A 23,612-nucleotide genomic window follows, 5' to 3' on the forward strand; every position below is an offset into this window, starting at 1 on the left:
GTCTTGTACCAAATACTTGAGGAGCAGATGAAGAAACCTATATTGCTATGTGATTGATATGTTCTCTATTAGACATTGACATTCAGTTACTGCAGTGGTGGATGCCCCTAGAAATGCCTGAGGTAGTTACTTTTGCTCGTTTCACTGGTAGGAACTTTAGAGATGGATGTCCGAGTTCAAAGCAATGTAGAGATTAGAGGACATGTTGCACGAGTTTATCACTTCTAAAGTGTCCAAACATGTTTGGGTTGCCAAATGAAAATGACTTTGGTGTCCTCATCATAGTTCCTAGCAGATGCATAATAGCCACTTTATAATCCCTTGCTCATACTGGAATAAAGAACAGGAGTACTTGTGGCACCTTAGAGACTAACAAATGTATTAGAGCATAAGCTTTCGTGGGCTACAGCCCACTTCATCGGATGCATAGAATGCAACATATAGTAAGAAGAGATAGATAGATATACATACAGAGGACATGAAAAAGTGGAGTAAGAGGCTAATTAATTAAGATGAGCTATTAGCAGGAGAAAAAAAACTTTTGTAGTGATAATCAAGATGGTCCATTTAGACCGTTGACAAGAAGGTGTGAGGATACTTAACATGGGGAAATAGATTCAATATATGTAATGACCCTGCCACTCCCAGTCTCTCTTCTACTCTGAAACCTGTCATACTGGAATAGAAAGTGGTGCTGCAAGGTGAGAATGAAGTCCGTTTTATAAAGTGGTAGGAGAGAAGATTGCACAAAATCTTAATCTACCTGGTACGGTGAGTCCCTTACTTTCATGAATGCTAAATTCATGAACAAAATAGTATTGCAAAGATGTAATGGATTTTTCTTTCACCAACAGCCTTTCTACTTTAATATACAGGGTTCTCAGGTTTTAGACTTTTAGAATTTTAACAGTGATTTAGAATCTCACAAGATGTAATCTGATGCTACCGATGTGTGAATTCTTCCCAGGCAGTCTTTGCTCATCTGCTCTAGCCATGACCTTTCAAGTAATTCTAACTGAATTATGCCTACTTTTCAGACATAATTGGAGTCTGTAAGAGCTATGAGGACAGCACTAAAATTACAGTGAAATCTACCAATAGAGAGGTGTCCAAGAGGAATGTGCATTTGATGGATACATCGGGGAAGATGGTGACAGCTACTCTTTGGGGAGATGAGGTGGGTGCCCTGTTGCCTGTTCTGAGCTTTCAGATATATTAAAAAGAAGAATGGCTATGGTATGTCACCTGAGGCAGGTAATAGTACTAGGCTAAGGGAGGGGATACATCTCAGTATTGAGGGTGAAAGATTTAGTTTGGCTTCACTCTGATCTGACATTGTTAGCCTTTCTCCAAAATAACTTTATGCTGTGGCCGATCTGGTGTAGTTTGAGCAACACTGTGCGTCATGGCTGTCAAGAGTCTGGAGATAAACAGGCTTCTGATTCAGGAAGCCAATCTCAGCATTAGCTCCAGGTGAGTTGCTGCTTGATCAAGGAAGAGCTCAATGACCAAAGGTGTCCAGGAGGGTGAAGGTTTATTTGTAGGGCAGGGTCCTTGCAACCCTGACTAAAACCAGTGCTTGTCTAGGGTTGTGAGGAGGAGTCAACCTCAAAAAGCTAGCAGGAATAAAGAGCTCATGAATGTATTTAGTTTTTAACCATTGGGATTTGGGGGACATGAGCTCAATTTTGAGCATCGCCATAAATGTCTGTTGTGGCCCTGAACAAGTCACTTCGTTGTTTTCTAGTGATGTGGTAGGCTCTTGTTGATCTGTGCCCCAGTTTCCTGTCTGTAAAATGGGTATGATTCTGATCCACCTGACAAGGATTCTTTGAGGCTAGATGTTCGTAAGTCACACAGCCTCTCTGATTGAAGGTGCCACAGAAGAGCTAAATGTTAACTTCATGCAAATAGCCATTGTGCAGAGCTATAAACATTATGAATTAAAACTGTTTTCTGCCACAGTCTGGTGAGCAAGCTGAGAGGGAGGAGAGGGGCACAATGTGGGTCGTGAATGGCCAGTCTGCTGCTGCAGGGAGAGATCTGTGACCTGTGTGATCTGGCTGGATTTCTTGAATATAAGCACTCATTGTCTTTAATCCTGGTCTTCTACTGCAGTTTGTTTGCACGGCCGAATATTGGGGTTGGCGGGGTGGATTGATTTTTTAAATCATCAATTTTAATCATGATTTAAATCAGCAAGCAGGAAATCTTGGTTTAAATTATCAATCTTAGTAGTGTTTTGCATTTATACCTTTTATTTATTGTCATAAAAAAGGGTTGATTCTGATTAGTTGGTAACAATTATAGCATGTTGATTTGTAACTAAATATAGCCTCTACTCTAAATTTTGTGCTGCTTTTTGCTAACCAGGAAGATATACTTAATTGATGCACAATTCTATAGCTTAAATTACATTTATTCAGATTCTTAATTTTTATATTTTTTATTGCTGGTGAACGATGTATTTCTTTACCAGATTAATTTTTTTTTTAACTTGTGCTTTGTGTAAAGCTCTGTGTTGGATGGAAATTCAATTTCAGTTAAAAATTCGCATCATTTTAATTTTTATTAGTTAAATAAAAATACTGTATGTGCTGGGTACATAAGGAAAAAAGCTTATCAAAACATGTTTTCTATTTTAAAAATTATTTATTAAACAAAGGAAGAATTATAGAAACATATAAATGTAGAGCTGCAAGGGACCTCAATTTTTATAAGCATATTTTAAATTTTGTAAACATACTCTCCACTCCATCATCTGAGTCATGAAGGAAAATATTCAATAGTACCAGACTCAGGACAGATTTCTGTGGGACCTCAGTAGATACGTCATCCCAGTTTGACAGCAAACCATTGATAACTACTCTTTGAGTGGTGACAGGTTTCAGAGGGGTAGCCCTGTTAGTGTGTATCAGTAAAAACAAATGTGGAGCCCTAGACTATATTTCCCTAGTTTGTTTATGAAAATGTCGTGTAGGACGGTCAAAAACCTGACTAAGATCAAGATCACACCTACTACTTCCTCCTATCCACTAGGCCAGCAATCCTGTCAAAGAAGATAAATAGGTTGATTTGGCATGATTTGTTCTTGACACACCCATGTTAGCTCTTGAAATTAGGCTGACTTCATTTTTCTCCAGTTAAATGCACCCACACTAGGGTTTGGGGACTTCCTGCATTCTCTGAGATTGACCATTGGGGATACAAAAATCCTTTAAACAATGATTAATAGCCAGTTTTCAAAGGCTTAATGACCTAGCTTAGATACTGTACCTCATAGGTACAGTTGGACAATCTGGTCCAGTTTTGGCCTGTTTTTAGTCATGATCTATGAATTATGAACCGAGGTGAGCTGCCACATTGGGCCATTAATGTTTTCTGTGTTTTCACAGGCTGAAAGATTTGATGGTTCTAGACAACCTGTGGTAGCCATCAAAGGAGCCAGAGTCTCTGATTTTGGTGGCCGGAGTCTCTCTGTCCTGGCCTCGAGCACAGTCGTGGTGAACCCAGATAGTCCAGAAGCATTTAAGCTCCGAGGATGGTATGACTGTGTACTTGTGTTGAATAGAGGGGACTGCCTATTGCTTGACTTTAACTTGTTGGGGATTCTGTTCTTGTATTACCCCTGTAATCCACATGAGCAGTCTACAGAGCATTAAGGGAAACACAGGATTTGGGTTCTAAATAGAACAGTTTCCATTTCTCTTGGAGACATTATGGCCTTTGAAAGGTTGGTTTTAAAATTCTTAAACTGACAAACCTGTATTCCCATAGCAAACTATGAAGAAATTGGAGAAGAAGCAATTAGAGTGGAAGTAGTGCATGTTGACCCATATCCTTGGAAGACAGCATGAAATCAGACTTTTAACAACTCTGCTTCTATGGGTTTTACCTGGGAGAATGTTTTTCTTCCACAAGCTTTATCTACTCTGCAGGATCTTGTGTGTTCAGCTAGTGTGGGTGGGAGGAATAGTTTTGATTCTTGAAAGGTTTTGTTGTTGTATTGCAGTCTCCTTTTCCTTTATTAGATGTCTTTTATCGTATAATAACAAAATGACATCAGATCTTTGTCGTCAAAGTAATGTAATTCCAGAGGTTCCCCTAGTGCTGCTAGATTACAAGCCCTGCTAAGAGGAAACTACAAGTGTAGAAAGGATGATCTAGTGAATAAGGCACTGGACAGGGACTGAGGTCCTGAATTCAATGCCTGGCTCAGTTAGACACTCTGTGTGATCTTTCACAAGTCACTTAATCTACCCTGTGCCTCCATTTCTCACCTGTAAAATGGGGATAGTACTTCCATACCTCACAGGACTGTTGAGAATAAAATCGTTAATGGTTCTGAGGTTCAGATACTGCTGCAGTTTTCATTAAATGCTGTTTTTTACGAAGTGCTGTCAGCATGCTCAGTCTGTACCAGATACACAAATAGCCCCTCCTTCAAGGAGGTTATGCTGTAGTAAACAGCGAGCATCAAACACGTTGGGAAGTGTGGAACAGGGCTCTATCTTAAGATACATGTTTTGTTTGTTTTAATGTAAGTGTAGGCTCATGTTTGTGGGCTCTGTACAATAAGTGAGGTTTGAGGAGGAATTTTAAAGGGGTGGGAGTCTGGTGGAGGGCACACCATGGGAAAAAAAGTGTGAAAATGAATATGACGGAAGATGAGAGGAGAGGATAAGAAGTAAGAAATGAGATCAAAGATACAGGGAAGAGCAGAGGTGTGCGGTCTGAAAGGTGAGGATGAGAAGCTTAACACCCCCCTTCCCCCCCCAATCCCCTGCCTTTTGGAATCAAGTTAAAAAGAAAACACTCCAAACTGTAACATGATGGAATTGCTACGTTTAAATAAACATAACTAATGTTGAGCAACATGGTGGGGAATAGTGTATTTGGCACTATACTTCAGGCTGCTTAAAAATAACTTGGAGCAAGTTAGCCCATGACATGATCTAGTAGATCTTCCTGATAGTTGGGTTCTTTCTCATGCTTCACCAGCATTAATATTTCATTGGTGGTTGCCTATGGACAGTAAATTAGAGCTCTCAAAATTAGTTTTTACACTAACATAGCCATGTATTGTGATAGTTTAGTGTGATGTCTGCGTTGTACTCTACTGAAAGTCATAAGACCTTACAGTGCAGAGAAGAGTGCATGGCCTCCCAAACGAACTGGAAATCCTTTCCTCCCTAAGAAAAGCTAAACAAACACTGCATTAAAGTAACAATGCACAGCAGTTCCTCAGGGATGGGAGAAAGAAACACCAGTAAGTACTTCAGCTTTTGAGTTTCCTGGCTCTGGAATATCAGAATCCTAAATAGTATCATTCTCTTTTTTGGAGTTCTAGATTTTTGTTAGTTCAAGATCATGATGTCCTTCTCTCCATCAGAGAATGGGTTTAGTCTATCAGTGCCACTTGTCACCTAGCTGCGGTTGCTGGACCATGAAGTGATGAGCTTTCACCAGCCTGCTCTCGGCCTCTTCTGACCTTGAGGGGAGGGACAGATAGGGTCATAACTCAACCTCTGATTCTCCCACTTGGCACCATCTGTCTGCTTTTAGGCTTACTTTAATATCTGCAGGAAGCTTGGAGAAGATGTGCCTTTGGAAGGGAATTGGAGTAAGGGCTTGGGTGCCTTTTAAATTGATACCAGTTACTTTGGAAAACTATGTACAGGGTGCTTTTGCTTTTTTATGCAATGCACTTGGGTTCCATTTCAGTGACTCCCAGGCTTTCTAGACTCCTCTTCCCAAGACTTCTCAGTTCTTCTCTGATGCCTCCCTCAACCCCATTCAAAGTGTACATAGGTTGAGGCAAGGCTTCCTCATTATTTCAGTTCAGTTTTCAGTGTGCAACTAAGTTAGCCATGCACATGTTGGGTACTGCAGCCGCCTTAGCTGCATACTTCATAAGCTCAGCAAGATAATTGTATGCAAAGTGCAGTTATTCGAGTGCTTGCTCATGTCAATTCCTTCTAGGTGTGCGCTCGCTCACGTGCGTGGTTGTTGGAGATTTTTGCCTTAGCGGTATCTGTAGGGTTGCCAGTGGCACCCCCTTGAGCGCCGCGCTCATGCACCAGTATATCAGGCGCTGCCAACCCTACCCCCTTTCAGTTCCTTCTTACTGCCCGTGGTGATTGGTCGGTGCACCTTTCCTTGCATTGCAAGTGCTAGCGGTTTTCATCTAGTGTCTTGGAGCCTTAAGGCCTTGTAAATAGGTTTTTTTGTAGCACTTAGTGTTAAGTAGTTAAGTGTAGTTAATAGTTAGCAGTTAGGGTCCCAGCAGGGACTTTGCCCCAAGCGGTGCATGCCCCAGTCTCCTGGATTTGAGCCCTGCCTGGTCTGCAACAGGCCTATGCCTGTAAGTGACCCCCATAGCAGCTGCCTCAAGTGCAATGGGGAGTGACACGTTAGAGACAAGTGCCAAATTTGTAAGAACTTCCAGGCCTGCACGCAAAAGGAGCGGGATATTTGGCTATGGGCTCTCCCCATGGAGTCCGCCCTGCCTCCGAGCAGCCCCAGCAAGACTCGCCAAGTACCTCTGCCTCGGTGCGCAGTGCTCCCACGGCACTGTTCCCTGTCACTGGTGCCCAAAAAGAAGACTAAAGAGCATAGCTCCCCAGCACCAAGCAAAAGGGCCATGGGCCACTGGGCAAAGGACCCGCTTCAGGCTGCCTGGCCACTCCAGAGCTGTGCACTTGCACTGCCCCCCCCAGCCGGGGCTCTTAGTCCCGTGAAAGGTCCACCACCGACTCCCAGGAGCAGCATGGGACCAAAAACCCTGGCAGCACTGACTCCTTCACAGGCACCCCTTGTGCCGAGAGCACACAGGCCTCTGCCCATGCCGCCACTGCAGCATGTGCCCCACGAACTGGCAAAGGCTCCCCACGAGGGCAAGCCAGCCGCTAAGACCCCTTGGGGCAGTGGAGCGCCACCAGTCCCCTGAGACGAAGCAGTGCTCTCTACCTCTGCACTGCAGGTCGCCGGAGTCGCAGCCCGGATGCTCTGGGGCTCATCCTCGGTCACCGGCACCACGTTCATGGTCGCCACTGTGTCAATGCGGATCGCCTAGAGCAAGACGCCAGTCTCTGTACTACCGACGCTGCTCCCCCTCCCACAGATCATCCTCTAGGCACAGGTTCCAGTTGCCTGCATAGTGGGAGCGCTTCCCATCACATCTCCAGGCCCTCCAGCGCCAATCACCTCGCCTTGGGCACCAGTCCCCGACGGCAACGGCCAGCAAGCAGACCCTGTGTCAACAGCTCCACCGTGGTCACTGGAAAGGGATTCTCTTGCATGGAAGCCCAGTTCAGCCCCTTGCTTAGTCTGCACTAGCGCAAACGGGCACCCAAGGCTACGTTGACATTTCCAACTTAGCAGCGTGGCCAATGGCTGGTGCAGTGGCCTTATTGGGGCTCATGGGTAATGCTGGTTGTGGCGATGCCCCCTTCTCACCACTGATCGGCTGCTGCCTCAGAGCAGCAGCTGGCGGCACCGGGCTTGGTGCACAGGGCACTCCCAGTGGTCAAAACAGAGGAAATGGCGCCCATCCCAAGCCTCCCTTCCCTGTGGGGGACGATGCTCCGGAACCTCCCCTGGTGGTGCAATCATCATCCTGGTCCCCAGATGAGGCGGTTGCGGGTCCCTCAAGGGCAAGGCTGCTGGACAATTTCAAGGGAAATCAGGCTCTGCTGCGTTGGGTGGCCGAGAACTTGGGCCTGGAGGTGGAGGAAATAGCTGAGCAGATGGACACCTTGTTCAGCGTTCTGTCAGCTCCACCCCAACCCATGTCGCGCTACTGGTGCATGATGGAGTCCTTAAGAGTGCCAGTGGTCTCTGGCAAACTCATTCCTCCTACCTCAAAGAGGGCCAAAAAGTAGTACTTTGTCCCGGCCAAGGGGGTTGAGTACCTCTATACCCACCCTCTCCCCAGCTCGCTTGTGGTCTCTGTGGCCAACAAAAGAGACAAGGAGGGGCATACCAGTTCGACCCTCAACAATAAAGAGGCTAAACGGTTTAGGAGAAAATTTATTCGACGGACAGTTTGCAGTTCCGGGTGGCAAACCATCAGGCCCCCTTGGGCTGTTACAACTTTAAGTTATGGGACTCCCTCCGTAAGTTAGAGTCCTTTCCACAAGGTTTGACCCAAGAATTTGGCACTCTGGTGGAGGAGGACACTGCGGCCACCAGGTGCTCCCTCCAGAGGCTGTGGGACGTGGCAGACTCATCAGCCAAGGTGGTCGCGTCAGTGCAGCTCCTGGCTTCAGACTGTAGGTCTCTCCCAGGAAATGCAGACCTCCATCCAAGACCTCCCATTTGATGGGAACAGTCTCTTTTCAGACCAGACTGATGCGAAGTTACGTGGGCTGAAGGACACCAGGACTACCCTTTGCTCGCTGGGAATACATACGCCACAGCCTGTGAGGAAGCAGTTCCAGCCGTCCCTGGCTCATCAAGGGCAGGTCCTGGAACCAAGTATAGAGAAGCCTTGCATGCCACCTGCCATGACCTGGGCCTGTTGATGATAAATGAGAGAAAATCCACCTTTCACCTTAAGGCCAGTCCAACACAAAGTTCATATGAGCTGTTCTCAACTCCACGCAAGCCAGAGCCTTCCTTCCGGAGGAGCGTTTTCAGACCGTCGGACCTGATTTCCCATGTGAGGAGCTGCCCGCTCACCATGGCTCATACTTGCCTGCGGTTGTTAGGCACAGGCACCTGTGTGGCCCATGTGGTCAGTCGTGTCCAGCTCCACCTCCGGCCTCTGCAAGCATGGCTGGCATTGATCTACACCCACAAAAGACATGATCTTGACCTGGTGGTCAGGGTGCTGGATCACATCCTGTCGTCCCTGAATTGGTGGTTGGATGCCGGGTCAGTGTTGCAGGGTGTCCCCTTTGTGACCCCTCTCCGCGCTGACCCTGGTCTCTGATACTTCAGACCTGGGCTGGGGAGCCCAGCTGGGCGAGCTGAGCACCCAGGGCGGATGGTTGCGGGATGATCTGGCCCTTTACATCAACGTCAGGGAGCTCAGAGTGGTTCCCCTGGCCTGCCAGGCCGCCTTGCCCCACCTGAGGGGCAAAGTGGTGAAGGTCCTGATGGACAATACTGCCGCGATGTATTACATCAACAGATAGGGCAGAGCCAGGTTATCAGCCCTCTGTCAAGAAGCTCTCAACCTTTGGCACGTCTGTGTGCGGCATGCCACTCATCTGGTAGCCATACACCTGCCCGGCACCAAAAATATGCTAGCGGATCTCCTCAGCAGGACCTCTCGTCTTGCCAGGTGGATTTGTTTGCGTCCTGCCGGAACAGGAAATGCCACATGTTCTGTTTGCTCCAGGGGATGGACTGGGGTTTGCTGTCAGATGCTTTCCTAATTCTGTGGTCAGGGGCCCTGATGTATGCCTTCCTGCCAGTGCCATTGATCCAGAGTCCTTCTGAAAATCAAGCGGGACAGGGCGAGGGTTATCCTGATAGCCCCCGAGTGGCCTCACCGGTACTGGTTCAGCATGCTGCTAGACCTTTCGGTAGCCGAGCTGCTGCGACTCCCTCTCTGGCCGGACCTGCTGTCTCAAAATCACAGCAGTCTGCTGCACACGAACCTGGAGGTGCTGCACTTGACAACATGGCTGCTGCATGGTTATATGCAGATGAGCAGGAATGCTTGACCCGAGTGCAAGCGGTCTTGCTGGGTAGCAGAAAGCCCTCCACCAGTGTGACCTATCAGGCAAAGTGGGAAAGGTTTACATGCTGGGCCTCAGATCGGCATGTCTGAGTCCAGCAGGCCTCCCTGCAGGTGATCCTGGACTATCTCCCACACCTCAAGCTCTAAGGCTTGTCCTGTTGTCAGGGTCCACCTGGCTGCTATTTCGGCTTTCCATCCTCCGTTCCAAGGCAGGATGATCTTCGCTCACGGCATGACGGCTTAACTCCTGGAAGGTCTGGAGAGTCTTTATCCGCACATCCGGGATCTGGTCCCTTATATGCCATCATGTGCCAGCAATGCCCCTCTGCCATGTACATTGGCCAAACCAGACAGTCTCTACACAAAAGAATAAATGGAGACAAATCTGACATCAGGAATTATAATTCAAAAACCAGTAGGAGAACACTTCATTCTCCCTGGTCACGCAATAACAGACCTAAAAGAGGCAATTCTTCAACAAAAAAACTTCAAAACCAGACTCCAACGTAATTTGCAAACTGTACACCATCAAATTAGGCCTGAATAAAGACTGGGAGTGGTTGGGTCATTACAAAACCTAATTTCCCCTATACTAATTTCCCCCTACTATTACTCACACCTTCTTGTCAACTGTTTGAAATGGGCCACTCTCATTACCACTACAAAAGTGATTTTTCCTCCCTTGGTGTGTCCTACTGTTAATTGAATTGTCTCGTTAGACTGACCTCTCATTTGGTAAGGCAACTTCCATCTTTTCATGTGCTGTGTATTTATACCTGCTAATGTATTTTCCACTCCACGCATCTGATGAAGTGGGTTCTAGCCCACGAAAGCTTATGCCCAAATAAATTTGTTAGCCTCTAAGGTACCACAAGGACTCCTAGTTGTTTTTTCTCTGGGATTTGAATCTCATGTTGTCGAGGCTCATGGGCCCTCTATTTGAATCTCTGGCTTCCTGCTCTCTTCTCCTTCTCTCCTGGAAGAAGGAGTTCCTGATGGCTATTACGTCCGCCCACAGAATGTCTGAGCTCAGGGCACTTGCGTCAGAACAACCCTATATGGTGTTCTACAAGGATGAGGTTCAGTTGCAGCTGCACCCGGTGTTCCTGCCCAAGGTAGTCTCCCAGTTTCATACCAGCCAGGACATTTTCTAACTGGTCTTCTTTTCGAAGCCCCATAATTCCAAAGAGGAGCGCAGGTTACAGGCCTGGAGATCTGGCAGGTGCTGGCCTTCTATATTGACAGGACACAGCCTTTCCGTAAATCAACGCAACTGTTCATTGCTGCAGCAGACAGGATGAAAGGTCACCCAGTGTCTGCTCAGAGGATTTCGTCCTGGATCACAGCATGCATCTGATATAGCTGTGAGCGTGCGAGTGTGCCTCCGCTGGCGATAGTCAAAGTGCACTTGACTACAGCGCAAGCATCGTCAGTGGCCTTCTTGGCTCAGGTGCCGATCCAAGAGATCTGGAGAGCTGCTACCTGGTCGTCTGTCCACAAGTTTATGTCCCTGGAACGATGCTGGCTTCGGCAGGACAGTGCTGCTAGCTGCAAAACTGTGAACGCCGAGCCCACCTCCATTGGCACTGCATGTGAGTCACCTAGAACGGAATGGACATGAGCAGGCACTCAAAAAAGAAAAAAACGGTTACCTACCTTTTGCAACTGTTGTTCTTCGAGATGTTGCTCATGTCCATTCCATTACCCACCCTCCTGCCCCTCTGTTGGAGTTGCCTGCAAGAAGGAACCAAGAGGGCATAGGGTTGGTGACGCCTGATATACCGGTGCGTGAGCATGGCACCGAAGGGAGCGCCACTGCCGACTCTACAGATACCGCTAAGCCAAAAATCTTCTCCAGCTGAACATGTGGGCGTGTGCACACACACCTAGAATGGAATGGACATGAGCAACTCCTCTCGAAGAAAAATAGTTACAAAAGGTAGGTAACTGTTTTTTTCCAGCAGGTTATAACTTGGCAAATCCAAACCAGTTTTTATCAGAACCCTCAAAAGCACTTCTCAGTGAGGTCTGTCTTTGTGCCAGGTTTCAACTTCCACTCCCTAACCATTTGGGCTTTAGAGCTGTGCAGAAGAATGTTGGCAAGAATTTATTACAATAGTTAAGTGGTGTTCCATTCTTCTCAAAAATAGTTGAACTGTTATTACTCAAAATTTCCAGAAGAAAATCCCCTTCGTGCAAAGACTGAATATGAGAAACTTCTGCTTCAAAGTGAGTGGCTGAAAATGGGATTAGAATCAAAAGCTTATGCAGTCTTACCTATAATGGTCATTACTGCTCCTGTGGACTTCTGTTATTTCTTTGTGATGGATATATAACTAGTGGGTTTTTGAGAGAGCTTCTGCTAGCCAAATCAGATGTGCTGTAATTCAATTAATGGTCATGGCTGTATTGATGCAAGAGGCTACCCTTTTGTGGACAGTGCTCTCTGGGAGGTTTGACACAACTGAAATGAGCTTTCTGCTGAAATAAATTTGCCACTAAGTTGAAATCGCAACATCACCTGAGCAGGGCTTGTAGCACCAGTTTCACTGACAGACATATTTGCTTATTTTAACTAAAGAAATATGATCTATTAAACACTATTTGCTTTTCTTTCAAAGCTGCAGGAAAGATAATGGCAGCATGTAATTTAATTCTAATTATACAAATATCTGGCTGCTTCTAAAATGCATGCAGTTCCTGGTTTGGCCACTAGCTGGCGTCAAAGCTATGGACATGTAAAGCAGAATTTGTCCACTTTTGAGATTATAAAATACTATGCTAATTAAAACCGGATTAATTTATCCTGAAATGCTATTTGTGTAATATGTACATGGTACAGTAATTGTTTCCTGTGCAAGTTGCTGATAAAATCCCTCTTGCATTAAGTATGTAAAACTAAATATAAGATTTTGGATAAGTCTGGCTGGTTTGCATTCCAAAACTGGAAGAATCTCTGTGCTTTCAGGTTTGACTCTGAAGGGCAGCTTTTGGAATGTACCTCAATCTCTGATCTGAGAGGTGGACCAACAATTGGGGGAAATACCAACTGGAAAACTTTGCATGAAGCTAAATCTGAAAATTTGGGACAAGGAGATAAGGTAAAATAGGGCTATTAAATGCAAACTATGTATGCTGCATAGAAAATAAGTTAGGTTTTACCCAGGTGTGGTGTTTGAAGTTACCAGTTCTTGAGGGAGACTGTTACCTTTGGAGACTGTTAGAACTTTTGATCTTACTGAGTTTGAACAGAGATTAATCAGATCCTGAAGTTCATGGCATCACTTTATTTATTTTTCATATTATAATAGCAGCTAGAATCCCCAACAGAGTTCTGGGCCCTGTTTAAAAAAAAAAAGAAAAAAAAAGACACTCTATGACCAAATAAGCTTTCAATCTTAATAGACAAGACTAATTATGGGAGGAGAAACAGGTATAGAGAGGTGAAGTGACTTCCCCAAGGTCACACAGCAGGTAAGTGGAAGAGTTACATAAGAACATCATAACGCCATACTGGGTCAGACCAATAGTCTTATCTAGCCCAGTATCCTGTCTTCTTACAGTGGCCAATGCCAGGTGCCCCAGAGGGAATGAACAGAACAGGTAATCAACAAGTGATCCATCCCCCTGTTGCCCATTACCACCTTCTGGCAACAGAGGCTAGGGACACCATCCCTGCCCATCCTGGCTAATTACCATTGATGGACCTATCCTCCATGAATATATCTAGTTCTTTTTGGGGTTAGAACCCACGTCTGAGTCCCAGTTCAGTGCTCTGTTCATGAGATCACACTGCCTTTTGTTTTTGAAATTTCAATGCTAAAGCTTCACGGTATAAACCTACCAGCATCTAAAGGGTAGGAAGAGACTTTTCATATAGGCAGGTTATTCCATAATTGTCCATTATGGAGTTTGTCTTCCTCTGAAGCATCTGGTGCTGGCCACTGTCAGATAGACTGGACTTGATGAACCATTGGCATGGCAGTTCCTGTGTTCTTTTGTTCTGCAGGCTGTGGTTTTACTGAATGTTAGTTTGCAGCACGCTCTATTGTATATAGATCCTCTGCCTTTTTAATTTTACTCTCTCAAGAAGAATGGGGAAAGTATGAAATTTTGTTGTGGTGAATGAACAACAGAACATGAATCTCCAGTCTTGACTAGGAGACAATGGGAAAGCAAATGTGCTCATTCTAATAAAGTAGGGATTGTGAACATGGTTCAATGAAGATTTAGGGACTTCATTTAACTTAATGGAATCCAAGAGCAGTGGCAGCAGCAGATTTGAGTTGCAAGTCCCAATGACCCATAAATTTGAGGTCTATTAGTCATAAAAATCCAGCTATGGCCTTTCATGTTTTCCAATTCATTTAGAACTCAGATTCAGAAAAAAATCCCAGTGTTTTGTGGGTAATGTTGCTCTCTCATTCTCTCAGGCAGATTATTTTAGCTGCGTGGGCACAGTGGTATTCCTGCGCAAAGAGAATTGCATGTACCAGGCATGTCCCTCTCAGGACTGCAATAAAAAAGTGATAGACCAACAAAATGGACTGTATCGCTGTGAGAAATGCGATCGCGAGTTCCCCAACTTCAAGTATCGCATGATACTCTCGGTAAGTAAAAGGATTAGGTGAAATAGTGTTGCTCATTGACCACATGCCTAGTATAAACGTAATTATATGCTTTGTCTGAGAGAATGGGGCAGCAGAGCACAGTGGTCCAACGTGTATGGATCCTGTGGATAAATGAGCATTAAGCAGCTTGTGTGCTTTAACCAAGCAGGTAAGGAGTGTTTCATTGATCTGATTAGCAGTTTGTTTCCTTCTGCTTCAATTAAAAGCTTTTCTTTATTCCAAAAAGTTTCAGGCTAACCCAGTTGATTCTGGTTTGCAAACGTGGCATGCAGTGCAAAACTTAGATGGCCCACATCCCTTCAGTTATGAAGATAAACTAATGTAAAATGGCATTTCTGAAGAGTAGTAATTGCACTTTCACAGCTGATACCTATATTTAGTTCATTCTTTTGTAGGCAATGTTCTGCGTCTCATGCATTAATGGAACCTGCTTCAGGATAGTGTGTCTGAGAATTGTTATTGTGACACCTGCTTGCACCACTCACATTGAGATTCTTTTTAGCCTTTACGTTTATAAAATGCTTGAAAAATAGTGGGTTGTGCCTACCTTTAGAATTGCTGTGCTGGGGGGTCTGCTTGGGAGCGGATCTATTGCTGCAATTTCACTTTGGGTAACACAAAGACTAAATGAAACAGTACTTCTAAACAGAAATACTCCTCTTATTAGAAAATCTAAAAATGTACAAACTACCCTATGAATTAGTATTTCTACTGTGGAGTGTAGGGGGGATGTGGGAGGTATACTTATGAATTTCACATCACTTGAATCTCCTGTTTTTCACAGAAAGAACGAGGAGTACCTGTGGCACCTTAGAGACTAACAAATTTATTTGAGCATAAGCTTTCATGGGCGAAAGTCCACTTCATCAGATGCATGCAGTGGAAAATACAATAGGAAGAGAGAGACACACACACACACACACACACACACACACACCATGAAAAAATGGGGGTTGCCATACCAACTCTTAACGAGACCAATCGGTTAACGTGGACTATTATCAGCAGGAAAAAACCAAAAAAAACCCTTTTGTAGTGATAATCAGGATGGCCCATTTCAAACAGTTGACAAGAAGGTGTGAGTAACAGTAGGGGGGGAAATTAGCATGGAGAAATATTTTTTAGTTAGTGCAATGACTCATCCACTTCCAGTCTTTATTCAAGCCTAATTTAATGGTGTCCAGTTTGCAGATTAATTCCAGTTCTACTGTTTCTCATTGGAGTCTGTTGTTTGAAGTTTTTTTTGTTGAATAACTGCGACTTTTAGATCTGTAATTGAGTGTCCAGGGAGGTTGAAGTGTTCTCCGACTGGTTTTTGAATGTTATAATTCTTGACGTCTGATTTGTGTCCATTTATTCTTTTTGTGTTGAGATTGTCCGGTTTGGCCAGTGTACGTGGCAGAGGGGAATTGCTGGCGCATGATGGCATATATCACATTGGTAGATGTGCAGGTGAACGAGCCTCTGATAGAGTAGCTGATGTAATTAGGTCCTATGATGGTGTCCCTTGAATAGATACGTGGACAGAGTTGGCAACGGGCTTTGTTGCAAGGATGGATTCCTGGATTAGTGTTTTTGTTGTGTGGTATGTGGTTGCTGGTGAGTATTTGCTTCAGGTTTGGGGGGCTGTCTGTAAGCGAGGACTGGCCTGTCTCCCAAGATCTGGAAGAGTGAGGGATCGTCCTTCAGGATAGGTTGTAGATCCTTGATGATGAGCTGGAGAGGTTTTAGTTGGGGGCTGAAAGTGGCAGCTAGTGGCGTTCTGTTACTTTTTTTGTTGGGTCTGTCCTGTAGTAGGTGACTTCTGGATACTCTTCTGGCTCTATCATTCTGTTTCTTCACTTCAGCAAGTGGGTATTGTAGTTGTAAGAATGTTTGATAGAGATCTTGTAGGTGTTTGTCTCTGTCTGAGGGGTTGGAGCAAATGCGGTTGTATCGTAGAGCTTGGCTGTAGACAGTGGATCGTGTGGTGTGGTCTGGATGAAAGCTGGAGGCATGTAGGTAAGTGTAGTGGTCAGTAGGTTTCCGGCGTAGGGTGGTGTTTATGTGACCATCGCTTATTAGCACTGTAGTGTCCAGGAAATGGATCTCTTGTTTGGACTGGTCCAGGCTGAGGTTGATGGTGGGATGGAAATTGTTGAAATCATGGTGGAATTCCTCAAGGGCTTCTTTTCCATGGGTCCAGATGATGAAGATGTCATCAATGTAGCGCACGTAGAGTAGGGGTGTTAGGGGATGAGAGCTGAGGAAGCGTTGTTCTAAGTCAGCCGTAAAAATGTTGGCATACTGTGGGGCCATGCGGGTACCCATAGCAGTGCCGCTGATTTGAAGGTATACATTGTCCCCAAATGTGAAATAGTTGTGGGTGAGGACAAAGTTCAGCCACCAGGTTTGCTGTGACATTATCAGGGATACTGTTCCTGACGGCTTGTAGTCCATCTTTGTGTGGAATGTTGGTGTAGAGGGCTTCTACATCCATATTGGCCAGGATGGTGGTTTCTGGAAGATCACCAATGGATTGTAGTTGCCTCAGGAAGTCAGTGGTGTCTCGAAGGTAGCTAGGAGTGCTGGTAGCATAGGGCCTGAGGAGAGAGTCTACATAGCCAGACAATCCTGCTGTCAGGGTGCCAATGCCTGAGATGATGGGGCGTCCAGGATTTCCAGGTTTATAGATCTTGGGTAGCAGATAGAATACCCCTGGTTGGGATTCTAGGGGTGTGTCTGTGCTGATTTGTTCTTGTGCTTTTTCAGGGAGTTTCTTGAGCAGATGGTGTAGTTTCTTTTGGTAACCCTCAGTGGGATCAGAGGGTAATGGCCTGTAGAATGTGGTATTAGAGAGCTGCCTAGCAGCCTCTCGTTCATATTCTGACCTCGTCATGATGACGACAGCACCTCCTTTGTCAGCCTTTTTTATTATGATGTCAGAGTTGTTTCTGAGGCTGTGGATGGCAGTGTGTTCTGCATGGCTGAGGTTAAGGGGCAAGTGATGCTGCATTTCCACAATTTCAGCCCGTGCACATTGTCAGATGCACTCTATGTAGAAGTCCAGTCTGTTGTTTCGACCTTCAGGAGGAGTCCACGCAGAATCCTTCTTTTTGTATTGTTGGTAGGAAGGTTTCTGTGGGATAGTATGCTGTTCAGAAGTGTGGAAATATTCCTTGAGTCGGAGACGTCAAAAGTAGGATTCTGGGTCACCACAGAACTGTATCATATTCGTGGGGGTGGAGGCGCAGAAGGAGAAGCCCCAGGGTAGGACAGATTCTTCTGCTGGGCTCAGTGTATAGCTGGATAGAATAACAATATTGTTGGGTGGGTTAAGGGAACCACTGTTGTGGCCCCTTGTGGCATGTAGTAGTTTAGTTGCTTCTCTACAAAGGAAAAGACAAGTGTGTGTTGTAAATGGCTTGTCTAGTTTTTGTAAAGTCCAGCCACAAGGAAGTTTGTATGGAAGGTTGGTTTTTTATGAGAGTATCTAGTTTTGAGAGCTCATTCTTAATCTTTCCCTGTTTGCTGTGTAGGATGTTGATCAAGTGGTTCCGCAGTTTCTTTGAGAGTGTGTGGCACAATCTGGCACCTAGGATTAGGGTTACTCCTTGTTCTTTCTGCTGATACAGACTAACACGGCTAGCACTCTGAAACCTGTTTTTCACAGAAGACAGAGAATTCACTTGAGGATTTTGCTTGGTCTTTAACTTGTACCACATTATTGCCTGGTATTGTGGGAGTCTCAAGGTAGTGTGATTTTTTTTGCATGCTGTTTTGCTGAAATACCTGGATGCAATATGGTTTGAGATGGAGACGTTAAGATTAAATTAGGACACAAATTGGTTTCTTAAACTGATTGTGGTGATAGAGATTGCAGGCTAAGATAAAGCTCCTCCCATGTCCATTCTTACGCGTGTGTTGGCATCTGAGTTAGTGAAGACCCCTGCTGTTCTGTTGAAAGCACTATGCATCTGACACTTAAAATCTTTGAAGGTTGTCATAGCCTGTGCATCAAGTCCCAGTTTCCAAATGTGATCTGTACACCAGGCTTCTGCACAGCCTTCCTGCCTGAGTGCAGTGTGGCTGTCAATCTGCATGCAGCTGCTGCTCCTGTTCCTGGCGTGAAGAAAACGGTGTAGTGCTGCTTGCAGCTACCTTCATTCCTTGCCATGTTGCACTGAGGCTAATGGTCTGTGTTCTGCTGTCACTTACACGAGTACTTCAGGGTGGTGGCAGCATACGGCCATTTCCCCCATATGTTTAAATTATCAGCTTGTTGGCCTCTCCTTTTGACTCTGGTTGAAGCATGTTGCTAGACAGTCTGTACTGCCATGAAAAAGATTGTTGCACTTTATCCACCAGTGAGTTCAAATAGTTACAAAAGGCAGGGAGCTTGAGGCTGCAACAGTCACATTTAAAGTTTAAAGCGCTCCCCAGCTGTAAAATAAAACTTTTGTTCTTTAGTTTTCTTCAGTGGGAGGCAATTGGATTAAATGGCTGTGGACTCTTTTTAGGTGAACATTGCAGACTGTCAGGAGAATCAGTGGGTGACTTGTTTTCAGGAGTCAGCAGAGGTCATTCTTGGACAAAATGCTGCTTTCCTGGGAGAACTGAAAGAAAAGGTGAGTCAACTAGCTTGTTCCTTTTTAAAAAAAAAATAAAGTAAATGTCGAGAGTATACAAGATTCTGTTTCCATGTGTTTTGTCACTTGGGATTTTAGAAGCTGCCAGTGGTAGCTGTAGCATAGTGGCGCTACCCTCAAAAAGGTCTCTTGTTCTTTCTGATCCTGTAGTTAGACTTCTGTGACAATTCACTAACTCTAAAGGACCCTTGAAGGGTGTAGATTTGGATCCTGCTGTGAGTTCTGTATGGACAGACCCCTGTATGCACACACAACACCATTGAATTTAGCAGGGATTTGCAGGGGCCTAGGGTTCCACTCATGTGGCTCTCATTGCAAAATTGGAACTTTGTTTATTGAAATGAGTATACAAGGAGTATCTGAGAGATTCCTGCTACATTTAGCAGGAATTTGATTTTACCCATGGCTTCCAACTTTCTTGTTCACACTAGCGTAATTTCCTATCAATTCAATTCTGAGGCTAATTTTACTGGTGCTGCTTAGTGGAATTCAGTTTTGTGGCCTAACAAAAATTATGGCTTTTTAAATAGTGTGTGCAGAGATGTTTTAGACATCTGTCTCATCAGATTAGAATAGTTTGATAATAAACCACTTAAGCTTTAATAAAAATGACAGTCTTTTCTTCTCTTTATGTATACATACCTCTCCTCTACCACAATCTCCCTCCCCCTCCAACCCCCCCACCCCCCAAAAAAAAAAAAAAAAAAACAAATACAAACCAAAAAAACTTTTTCTAGCTTTTTTCTTGAAAATGATCTTTTGGTGTCAAAGCTCATATCAGACATGAAGCAGGTCATTCAGAAATACTTGGCTTATTAAACTGAAATGTATTAAATGTTGCTGGACCTAAAGTCTTAGAGGAACTCTGTTGCACAGGATGACATTTTTAGCAGTCAGCTAGCTATATAACTTAATCTGACTTTATTTTGAAAGGATTGTAGCAAGTGGCTAAGCTGTCCGCCACTGAGGTGTGATGCTGGTCATGACCATAGTTATATTTGTATACATTTTCATTTTACATCCTTAACTTAATGAAACTCTCTCATCTTTCAGACATGATTAGTCTCTGCCTGATTCTGAACAAAAATGGTTCAGCCAATTCTGAGTCAGAGGAGAATTGGGGAAAATACTTTCTCAATTACAAAAACATAAAACAAACAAAAGATCTGGGTTCAATTTCTGGGTCTGACAGTTATCTGCTCCTTGACTTTGGATAAGTCACTTTCCCAACTCTATAATGGAGACATTAAAGCAGTATTTATTTGCTTGTATCACTCAGGGGCTGTGAGATCTAGTGGAATGTCTGTACAGTTTTTAAAATGTAAAGCTTTATTAAAAAAAATAGTGTATTGTACTTGAGAAATGGTATGTGGTCATGTAAGCAGTCTGTGGTGGTATAATAGACACATGATAGATGGTACAATTGCATGTGTAACCTTAACTTTTCCTGACTTTTGAGTGCTTTTCCGTGCAACTTGGACAGTCATTGTATGGCTAGCAAAAAGAAAAAAATCACAACCCCCCCTCCCCACCACCCTTTTTCTTGTGTGGTATCCTTTCCAATGAATATGTGTCAGGATGCCAGGATACACATGCAGCTTCACTAGATAAGCACAGAAGCTGAATAAGTCTGATAAGACTGTTGGCAGTAAAATGGCTAACCATCTTGACATTTCAGTGACTATAATTAAGCATCAGAATTAACCCCAGTTCAGAAGCATGGGGGACTTCACAGCTGTTGGTGATCTCAGTTTAGTTCTCTGCAAACTGAACACAACTGTGCGTTTTCACATGGCCAATCAAGAGTCTTCAGCATGGACTGGAAACTTCATCTTTTTTAAAATTTAATTTAAACTACAACTGTGGAAACTAAACAATTTGTTGGAAGAACAGTCCTCCAAGCTAGATTTTACTATGCGCACACACTTCCATTGACCCAGCTAGTCTATATTTTAACAAATTCCCTCAAACTTTACAATGGCTGAGCTTTTCTGAGACTCTATGGTGCAGCTGGATGCTTGGATTGTCGTCGTCTCACGTCTCTGTCTTTGTACTCCTCACAGAATGAGCAGGCATTTGAGGAAGTGTTCCAAAATGCCAACTTCAGCTCATACGAGTTCAGGATCAGAGTCAAGTTGGAGACTTACAATGTGAGTACTCCCACCAGGTGGATGGGGACATATAGCTCTGCTATATTTAGACTAGATTGACAGGAACCTGCTTTCTTTTATGCTATGGAGTGGGGGAGGGGAAAGAGCTTCCAGAGGTTTTAGTTAGGATGGCCACTGTTCACAGCATGGAATGAGAGAAGAATTAGCATCATTTTGTGACACTGCTTTTCTTCTTTCTCAGCAAAATCTAGCTTTTCACTTTGTTTTCACTGGAACTATTAGCTCAGGAAGCCAGAACTTCACACTGCTGAGTAAACTTGACACCAAGAGTAATGAAGCTACTTTGAGCAAAGGGAGATTAGAACTCATGTGTCTGGAGCACTGAGCCCCAGCTTTCCCTCTTACATACCACTTTTCTCTTTCAAAGGATGAATCTCGTATTAAGGCTACAGTACTGGATGTGAAGCCTGTGAACCACAAAGAATACAGCAAGAGGCTGATCATGAACATCAGAAAAAACGCAGTACAGCTAGGTTGAGAAGGATGGTGTTGATTGAGCTGAAACTAGAACTTCCACACAGAATAACTAAAGAGCTGAAGTTAAATTGATTTCTTCCCACCCCATGTGACAATTTGGCATTAGTTATACAGTGCATGGTAGCCCTTTATAGTGGGAAAGTGATTTCATGGAATCCTGTGTGCAGATATCCCAGTGGTAAGTTAAAAGAAAGTCCATAATAAACCGAGGCCTCCTGAGTGCTCTATCTTGGTCAATTAAACTATGGCAGAGCTAAAGAGGAATCACTAGACAAACTGATACTAGTTGCTCCAGCAGGCCTGCAACCTGTGTTAAGATTTCATTCTTCAGACATTTTGTATGCCTTTGCTAAAGTAACTTTGCTCTCTTCAGAGATTTAAAGCTAAATTACAGACAGATTTTTTTCTCTTCTCTTCTTTTTTTTTTTTTACTAGATGAGACTGGTGACACCCTTGACACTTTTGACTTGTTCTGAAGGGGGTGAAGGGGAGGGAGAGACTGTCATACAGCTTTCTGATGTGGACTAAGGAGAAAGAAAGGGCCTATCAGCACGAGTCAGTTCTCCTTCCGCAGAATTCAAAGGCTTTCTCTTTCCACAGGTGCCAGGCAGTTGTTAATGCTTGGAATGGCAATATGGTAGAATTATTAATCAAAGACACATCTCTCATATCTGAAGAATATCCTTCCTTCAGGGTTTATCAGACTGAGTCAGATGGGTCTGATATTAATCAAAATTGTCTCTTCTGGGAGAAGCTGATAAGCATTGACTCTCTGTCCCCCAGGGAAATCTAGGCAACTACAAAGCATTGCTTTAGTTTTCACTTCACATACTTCTTGCCTTATACATATTTCTTGTGTTGGTGTTTAATTTCTTTGGTTTTGTTTGTAAAAGTGTTAATCAGAAAGAAGTTTGTAAATGGGGGCCACTTTATGTTAAAACTGTGTTTCAATAAACAATAACAATAAACAACAAAGCTTTTTGTTCCTGTGTTGTGAATCTGCTTTCTTTGAACTGAAGATTTCTCATTACTGGAAAGCAATTAATTAGCTTCATAATAAGTGTTCACTTGGGGGAGACATTACCTTTTTTTCAGACTCTAAGGTTAGACTGAGGAATGGAGATTTCTCTGCCTGATGTTGGCAGCAATGGAAATGCAATGATTTTTTTACCATTTCTCTGCCTGCGAATGCTGATGATCTGGCACTTTTGGGATTTTTATTGACGTTTACACAGCAGTCTAAAGCTAACCAGGCTTTGAGATTTGTACAGACAGTGAGCTAGTACAGAAAACAGTAATTATGCTACTGGGCTTTTCAGTCAGCAGAGCATGCTAGCTGTGTGTGCTCCTAATCACATTAATTATGTGTTTCCTGGCTGCATCTCACAGCTTGGCATTTGCTGCACAGCTCCAAACATCCAGACAGTATTGCAGTCAGTTTGTGGTAGCAAAACTGAGTTTTGTTATAGAACTGTAGCTTGTGTGCTTGATTGGTGCACTCTTTACTTCCTGAGATGTCCTGTTTGTGTCCTTCAGTTTGTGGGTCCTTTTATATTCAGGAGCTCTAAATGCCATTGCTGATAATGGACATGAATGGCATTTTCACAGGCCCATTAAGTGCATGGACAACGCTTTTTCCCTTTTTGGACTCTAAAGGTAGTGAGTAGATTGCACTTGGTTCTTTTGCTGATGCCTCAGAATTTTTATGGAAGTACTTGTTCACTCTGACCTTGCTTGTAAAGCGTTGACTAGAAAATTATAGTCTTCAACGCTGTTCTGGATTGACAAATTGTGTGTTAGGAGTGATAATCTGTCTTTCCACTCTGCTAACCAGTCTTTTAGTTCTGCTCCTTTCTTATACTTCACCTCCCTCCCAATTTGGGAGCACTGAAAACAAGGTGTTAACATGAAATGTTCCTGTGTGTGGTGAGCCCTTTAGTCTATTTCTCTTGCTCTCAAGCTGGGGGAAGAGGAGACACATAGCTATTGCACAACTGTTGTGTGAACACATTTT

The 23,612-nt window shown here is 44.1% G+C and overlaps 1 protein-coding gene across 1 annotated transcript in view; it reads left to right on the forward strand.

Annotated features, from left to right (window-relative positions):
• The window catches only part of RPA1 (replication protein A1), a 43,398-nt gene extending 20,815 nt beyond the window's left edge, over nt 1–22,583 (forward strand). The window contains exons 11-17 of the mRNA XM_037880801.2: nt 1,038–1,177; nt 3,396–3,544; nt 12,660–12,792; nt 14,125–14,301; nt 18,822–18,929; nt 21,014–21,100; nt 21,489–22,583. Of these exons, the coding sequence (XP_037736729.1) occupies nt 1,038–1,177; nt 3,396–3,544; nt 12,660–12,792; nt 14,125–14,301; nt 18,822–18,929; nt 21,014–21,100; nt 21,489–21,599 (905 nt within the window). The 3' untranslated portion in view covers nt 21,600–22,583. The remainder of the gene's footprint in view (nt 1–1,037; nt 1,178–3,395; nt 3,545–12,659; nt 12,793–14,124; nt 14,302–18,821; nt 18,930–21,013; nt 21,101–21,488) is intronic.
• The last annotated feature ends 1,029 nt before the right edge of the window (nt 22,584–23,612 follow it).

Source organism: Chelonia mydas, chromosome 17, assembly GCF_015237465.2.
Source record: "Chelonia mydas isolate rCheMyd1 chromosome 17, rCheMyd1.pri.v2, whole genome shotgun sequence".
In the NCBI taxonomy this organism is placed as follows: Eukaryota; Metazoa; Chordata; order Testudines; family Cheloniidae; genus Chelonia; species Chelonia mydas.